Here is an 8,363-nt window from a genome sequence, read left to right as displayed (position 1 = left end):
AGTGTAGCTCCAGCGTAGCGCTCCGGAGGAGGTAAGCAGGGTTCTCGGGAAGCCGGAGTAGATTGGGGAGAAGCTGCGCTGGTAGCGGGTAACTGACAGTCTGGGAGGTTACTGTAGTGGCGGGCTGCCTAACAGACAATCCGTGGAATTGCTCCAGAAAAGTATTGAAGGCACGGTCATGGCGTTCCGCCAAGGTCTGGAATCCTTCCATAAGACCCTGAAGTAACTCCTTGTGTCTTCCAATGGTGGCTCCTAGGAATGAGACGGCATTGCGGAGCTGGTCCGAGTCTGCTGGGTCAGTCACGGCCCGTTTGTACTATCAGGACTCAGGCTAAGACCCAGATGCAGACACAAGAGGTGGATAGTACGAGTATCAGAGTTTATTATAGTACAAGGGGCAGGCAAAAGGTAAGTCAAGGCAGGCAAAGAGTCATAATCCAAATCAGAGTCAGGCAGGTACAGGACAGTGGGCAGGATCAGGGTCAGGACAGGCAGAAAGGTTAGAACTGGGAAGACTAGGAAAACAAAAACTAGAGCACAGGAAACACAGGAACATGCTGGTAGGACTTGACAGGACAAGGCGACTGGCAACAGACAAACAGAAAATGCAGATACAAATACACAGGGGATAATGAGGGGAGATGGGAGACACCTGGTGGCGGGTGGAGACAAGCACAAAGACAGGTGAAACAGATCAGGGTGTGACACAAAGTGCTGAACCAATAGGCCTACCTCATCGCAGCTCGTTTGCTTGCGCTTGCTTATAGTTAGAGCTAAGTGTTAATGATATAAGAATAAACATTATGAATTTACTGAACATAAATGTAAAAATGTTTGTGTATGGTTCAAAAGTAAAAACTCATATTGGCTTTCGTTATTATTGAAGGAGAATGCGGTTATTATCGACTTACAAATCCACAAGGAGTCAATAGTAACCACATTTGTTTAAGCAAGTCAGCCATATCAGCTATGGTTTTTTAGAAAGGTAGTAAATGAGGCTGAATGAACTGTTTAGCTGCCAGACAAGGCTCCGCTGATAGCCAGGTGTAGCAGTGGTAAGGATTCACTCCAGAGTGCTGGAAAGAAAGCTCTGCTGTTGGTACAGCTTTATGTAGGCCCTAACAGTTTGTGGGCACCGTTTGTCACTGTTATAGTGCCATTAATGTATTGCTTAGTGTTGTGTTGTGTAGTGGCTTTGCTGGCATTCATAAAAAAACACATGTAAACAGTGCAATTACGCAAAGATTATGTGGTGCATAATTCACCCATAGGTGCATTTGAGTGGAATACGTAGAATGATGTCAAATTCAGAGGTAAGAAAACGTTATACACTAATAAAACACCAGATGAACCAAGGAACCATAGCCATTATGACAGTTTCAATCCAATTCCAAGTATATAAAACAACATAGAAACAGAGCGCCCGCGAGACCCCCCCCCCAGCGTCGCCTGAGAGGCGTGGGTGCGTTCGGTGGGTAGGGGCTAGAGTTGAAGTCACCGCTCGGTATCATGACAGCCGAGGACAAGCGGGCATCAGCAGCGCGCGAGAGAAAGAGCGGGAGGAGAGAGAAGACAGTGACTGCAGTTGCATGCTCTCTCTCGACGTTGGATGGATGTTGTTGTAAGAGCATCTGCAACTGGGAAAAAAGGAGTGGGGAAGAGGAGGTATACACTAACTCACCGAGGAAAGATCTATGCTTGGATTTCGGCTCTTTTTTCTTCGCCAATGCAAAAGGAAATATGCAGCGAAGCTTCACCCTCCTGTACACCAGTTTTCTGGGGATGTGCTTGGGTTCAAGTTTTCCAAGTAACATCAATATAGGTAGGTGAAATGAAGTAAAATGAAGTCTGGCAAAATTATTTTAACTGTTTATTTATTTAGGCTACAAATTTGGTTTCTTGTCATAGGCCTATTTGTATGGACAAATATACCTTTTCCGAAGCTTTAAAGTTGTATTCAACATTTTTTGCTGATAAAACAGTCCAGATATATTTATCTGTTCTGTGTTTGCGTTTAGTTTGCAGAGAGACGTTTTATAAATAACCGCGGATTCTGTATCTTTCACAGGGGGACTATTCCCAACCGAATCTCACGAATATGAGGTGTTTCGGTTCGCGCTCTCGCACCACCAGGATATCCCCAAACTGGTGCCGCAGGTGGATATGGTCAAGATGGGCAACAGCTTCTCCATGACATATGCCTGTAAGTCTTTCCTTTCCCCCACGGTCTCTGTTATCCTCATCCCACCCATCCTTCCCAGTTATTTCCTAGTTTGCCTCATATGTTATTTATTCATACGATCAATCTGTTGTTGTCCTTCTGCTCAACGAGATCACTGGCCAACGCTTGTCCTGAAATTATTTTCCTACTATTTAAATGTGTCTGTCATTGATAGTTGGAGATATCATATATGCAATTACAGCTGGTTATTCGCTCACTGTAAAGAGGGTCCGAGAATGTGTGCTTTTGTGGATCCATCTGCTTCGCTTTCTCTCTCTTTCTCGTCAGAGGCTTGTGAGCGAGAGAGACCTCAGTGCTATGAACAGATTTTTCTGACAATCTACCCATATCAGTAGTATACATGTAGGCTACAAACATTATAACCAGACGCAACAAAGTGGTTATATATTTTTTTTAATGTATTACGTTATGACACCCTTCCCCCTACACAAGCCAACATGCGCTTCCTGCGCTTGAAATATTATCTGCCGTTAGCGCAGATCAACCAACCCCCCTTTCCCACCGGCATTCAGGAGAAACCTGTTACCACAAAGCGCTTTTCCTAATTAGCGACGGATTTGTATTCGTTTAGCTTCAGCTGGCACCAGATACTTTCATTAAAGTGTTAAGCGCGCGGCTCAGGTTCGCTTTCTCATTACAGTAACCTAGCCAACAACGCCATACCACTCAAATGGCTCCAACCGCCGTGACTCACTCAAGTTCATAAGGTTGTCTCTGTGCGTTTCAGGAACACGTCTAAATTAGGGTTTTAATTAACGGAACACTGTAGGAGAAATGTTTGCATCGTAGACCTTTCCATTCGTTCACCCTTGGACATCATATTCTTTATGGATGAGGTCACTTACATGGGGGCGAGCGTGTAAGGTGACACTCAGACGCGTAAGGAGGATGTATAGTTTATTGCGAAGCACCGCGGATCAAAGGCTGTCACCGGTCAAGCAGTTAAGACGTTACTCTCTTGTAAGTACATCAACCAACGAATCGATCACGTGTCGTCATCGCACAGCCTATGTCTGCCCCTTGGATGCCCAAATCAAATCATGTTTAACCTAATCGTTTTAGTATTAGTGTCACAGTCACCTTCCCTTAACAGATGCAGACAATGACGTGATTTTGTAACATGTTTTAAAGATCAAGGTGATCTGGTAGCACAATCTATTCCCAGTCTGCTGAAAGCAAGAAAAAAACATGATACAACGAAAAATAACTTGAGCTTATTTTTGTGTGCCAGCCTTCGCTTTTGGGATTTTAAACAACAAGGTGCCCTTGAGTTTTAAATATTTTTCTTAAGTTGCTAAGTCTAAAGGTAGGCTATATCCCAGGTGCTCCATGTAAGACACCCTTAAAACGGGCATCAGGCCTTTGCAGCTGGGTGTTGAATCCAGATTAAACACAATAGATTCTCCTCCCTGACAACTCTCTCTTTCCACACTAGTCTCCCCAGGACTGCTTGAAGTGCGACATTCAGTTTCACCGGCAGAGTTTTTAGACATTGATAACCGTGTTGTCTCTGTGTTTTGTTCCTATTTGGAGACAAGACTTGAATTTAAAGGCCATTTTTATTCTGTTTCACATACTTGTCATGTTTTTCCTCAGATCTCTGATCTCTGCCTCTTAGAGATACAGTTCCCTTTTGAAAAGAAAAGAAAATCAGAAGAAAACAAAACAGTTGATATATTTTAAGTCACATATGATATCTAATGCAGTATTACTGTAACATATGATATCTAATGCAGTATTACTGTAACATATGATATCTAATGGAGTATTACTGTAACATATGATATCTAATGCAGTATTACTGTAACATATGATATCTAATGCAGTATTACTGTAACATATGATATCTAATGCAGTATTACTGTAACATATGATATCTAATGCAGTATTACTGTAACATATGATATCTAATGCAGTATTACTGTAACATATGATATCTAATGCAATATGACTGTAACATATGATATCTAATGCAGTATTACTGTAACATATGATATCTAATGCAGTACTACTGTAACATATGATATCTAATGCAGTATTACTGTAACATATGATATCTAATGCAATATGACTGTAACATATGATATCTAATGCAATATGACTGTAACATATGATATCTAATGCGATATGACTGTAACATATGATATCTAATGCAATATGACTGTAACATATGATATCTAATGCAATATGACTGTAACATATGATATCTAATGCAATATGACTGTAACATATGATATCTAATGCAATATGACCGTAACATATGATATCTAATGCATTATGACCATAACATATGATATCTAATGCAATATGACTTTAACATACAGTATATCTAATGCAATATGACTGTAACATATGATATCTAATGCAATATGACTGTAACATATGATATCTAATGCAATATGACTGTAACATATGATATCTAATGCAATATGACTGTAATATATGATATCTAATGCAATATGACTGTAACATATGATATCTAATGCAATATGACTGTAACATATGATATCTAATGCAATATGACTGTAACATATGATATCTAATGCAATATGACTGTAACATATGATATCTAATGCAATATGACTGTAACATATGATATCTAATGCAATATGACTGTAACATATGATATCTAATGCAATATGACTGTAACATATGATATCTAATGCAATATGACTGTAACATATGATATCTAATGCAATATGACTGTAACATATGATATCTAATGCAATATGACCGTAACATATGATATCTAATGCAATATGACTGTAACATATGATATCTAATGCAATATGACTTTAACATACAGTATATCTAATGCAATATGACTGTAACATATGATATCTAATGCAATATGACTGTAACATATGATATCTAATGCAATATGACTGTAACATATGATATCTAATGCAATATGACTGTAACATATGATATCTAATGCAATATGACTTTAACATACAGTATATCTAATGCAATATGACTGTAACATATGATATCTAATGCAATATGACTGTAACATATGATATCTAATGCAATATGACTGTAACATATGATATCTAATGCAATATGACTGTAACATATGATATCTAATGCAATATGACTGTAACATATGATATCTAATGCAATATGACTGTAACATATGATATCTAATGCAATATGACTGTAACATATGATATCTAATGCAATATGACTGTAACATATGATATCTAATGCAATATGACTGTAACATATGATATCTAATGCAATATGACTGTAACATATGATATCTAATGCAATATGACTGTAACATATGATATCTAATGCAATATGACTGTAACATATGATATCTAATGCAATATGACTGTAACATATGATATCTAATGCAATATGACTGTAACATATGATATCTAATGCAATATGACCGTAACATATGATATCTAATGCAATATGACTGTAACATATGATATCTAATGCAATATGACCGTAACATATGATATCTAATGCAATATGACTGTAACATATGATATCTAATGCAATATGACTGTAACATATGATATCTAATGCAATATGACTGTAACATATGATATCTAATGCAATATGACCGTAACATATGATATCTAATGCAATATGACTGTAAAATATGATATCTAATGCAATATGACTGTAACATATGATATCTAATGCAATATAACTGTAACATATGATATCTAATGCAATATAACTGTAACATATGATATCTAATGCAATATGACCGTAACATATGATATCTAATGCAATATGACTGTAACATATGATATCTAATGCAATATGACTGTAAAATATGATATCTAATGCAATATGACTGTAACATATGATATCTAATGCAATATAACTGTAACATATTATATCTAATGCAATATGACTGTAACATATGATATCTAATGCAATATGACTGTAACATATGATATCTAATGCAATATGACTGTAACATATGATATCTAATGCAATATGACCGTAACATATGATATCTAATGCAATATAACTGTAACATATTATATCTAATGCAATATGACTGTAACATATTATATCTAATGCAATATGACTGTAACATATGATATCTAATGCAATATGACCGTAACATATGATATCTAATGCAATATAACTGTAACATATTATATCTAATGCAATATGACTGTAACATATGATATCTAATGCAATATGACTGTAACATATGATATCTAATGCAATATAACTGTAACATATTATATCTAATGCAATATAACTGTAACATATTATATCTAATGCAATATGACTGTAACATATGATATCTAATGCAATATAACTGTAACATATTATATCTAATGCAATATGACTGTAACATATTATATCTAATGCAATATGACTGTAACATATGATATCTAATGCAATATAACTGTAACATATTATATCTAATGCAATATAACTGTAACATATTATATCTAATGCAATATGACTGTAACATATGATATCTAATGCAATATGACTGTAACATATGATATCTAATGCAATATGACTGTAACATATGATATCTAATGCAATATGACTGTAACATATGATATCTAATGCAATATAACTGTAACATATGATATCTAATGCAATATGACTGTAACATATGATATCTAATGCAATATGACTGTAACATATGATATCTAATGCAATATGACTGTAACATATGATATCTAATGCAATATGACTGTAGCATCACATGAGGGATTCCCATTCAAATTACGGAGCCATACATTTGAAATATGGGTGACCTGCTTCCATACACTTATATGGGAAGTATCTTCTAAAGGGACATGGTGTAGACTACCCTACTGTCAGTGTCCATATTCATCTCTCCAGCGATATCTAACAAGGACTACCCCCTCCTCACACTCCAAATAAGAGTTACCTCCTCATATTCATCAACCGCCTCATCTTTGTCACCCCCCTCACCCTCCTCTCTCAGACTACGGTCTTAGACACTGCGCTCTAATGAAGCATAAATAATCCCACCATGACCTTAGTGTTGATGTATCTCTGTGAATGAAGCCAGAAGTGAACATGGTAGGCTACACACACACACACACACACACACACACACACACACACACACACACACACACACACACACACACACACTTGAAGACAATAGGGTCATCCAGTGTAGTGGACGAAGTAACGGAACATGGATCCATTGATTCCAGGACGGTAGAAACCCAGCTCTGAAGAGGGGGATGCCTGGGCCTAGAGAGACAGTCCACTCCTCTTCTTCTGCTGCAGTGTGGTGGTGCTGTGTATCGTCTCTCTGGGTAGCTCTGGGAGTAGACGTGTAGAGAAAGAGAGATGGTGTGTGGATTGAAAACAGAGAAACTGCTATGGATTCTCCTCCATCACAGTTTACACTCTGCTTAGTCCTCCGTCTGTTTGCATGATCACTGCTTAGCGGAGGGCACACACACACACACACACACACACACACACACACACACACACACACACACACACACACACACACACACACACACACACACACACACACACACACACACACACACACACACACACACACACACACACACACACACACATAGGGCACGAAGGGGAAGAAACAGCATGTTTATCAGGATCATAAATATCAGGACAGGCCTGATGGAAACAGAAAATGTTTCGGTAAACTTCTCAAATGTCGACAAAACAAAATACGGTAGACGAGGTGGGATCTTTTTGTGTCTGTAAAATAAATTATGCGAGAAATGTCGGTGGAAACACTGATAGAATGACCATCATATCGAAGTAAACTTGGAGTCATGCGATGTCGTCAGGAAAGCATGAAGTTTATTAGGTTACAGATTAAATAAGTTGTGATGAACTTCACAGGGTGGTGAAAGTGCACAGTGATGAGCTTGAAGCTTCTTTCTGATAAATATCCAGGGTTGTATTCTGGTGACATGATCATTGAAGCTTCTTTCTGATAAATATCCAGGGATGTATTCTGGTGACATGATCATTGAAGCTTCTTTCTGATAAATATCCAGGGATGTATTCTGGTGACATGATCATTGAAGCTTCTTTCTGATAAATATCCAGGGATGTATTCTGGTGACATGATCATTGAAGCTTCTTTCTGATAAATATCCAAGGT

General features: G+C 37.6%; 1 protein-coding gene across 4 annotated transcripts in view; it reads left to right on the top strand.

Moving 5' to 3' along the window:
• Nucleotides 1-1,477: 1,477 nt before the first annotated feature.
• The window catches only part of LOC139574569 (glutamate receptor 1-like), a 200,176-nt gene continuing 193,290 nt past the window's right edge, over nucleotides 1,478-8,363 (top strand). For all 4 annotated transcript variants that reach the window (XM_071399283.1, XM_071399282.1, XM_071399286.1 and 1 more), the window contains exons 1-2: nucleotides 1,478-1,822; nucleotides 2,069-2,203. In XM_071399283.1, coding sequence (XP_071255384.1) covers nucleotides 1,510-1,822; nucleotides 2,069-2,203 — 448 coding nt within the window. In that variant the 5' untranslated portion in view covers nucleotides 1,478-1,509. The remainder of the gene's footprint in view (nucleotides 1,823-2,068; nucleotides 2,204-8,363) is intronic.

This window comes from Salvelinus alpinus, chromosome 4 (assembly GCF_045679555.1).
Source record: "Salvelinus alpinus chromosome 4, SLU_Salpinus.1, whole genome shotgun sequence".
Classification (NCBI taxonomy): domain Eukaryota; kingdom Metazoa; phylum Chordata; class Actinopteri; order Salmoniformes; family Salmonidae; genus Salvelinus; species Salvelinus alpinus.
This window is presented reverse-complemented; position numbering and strand designations above follow the sequence as displayed.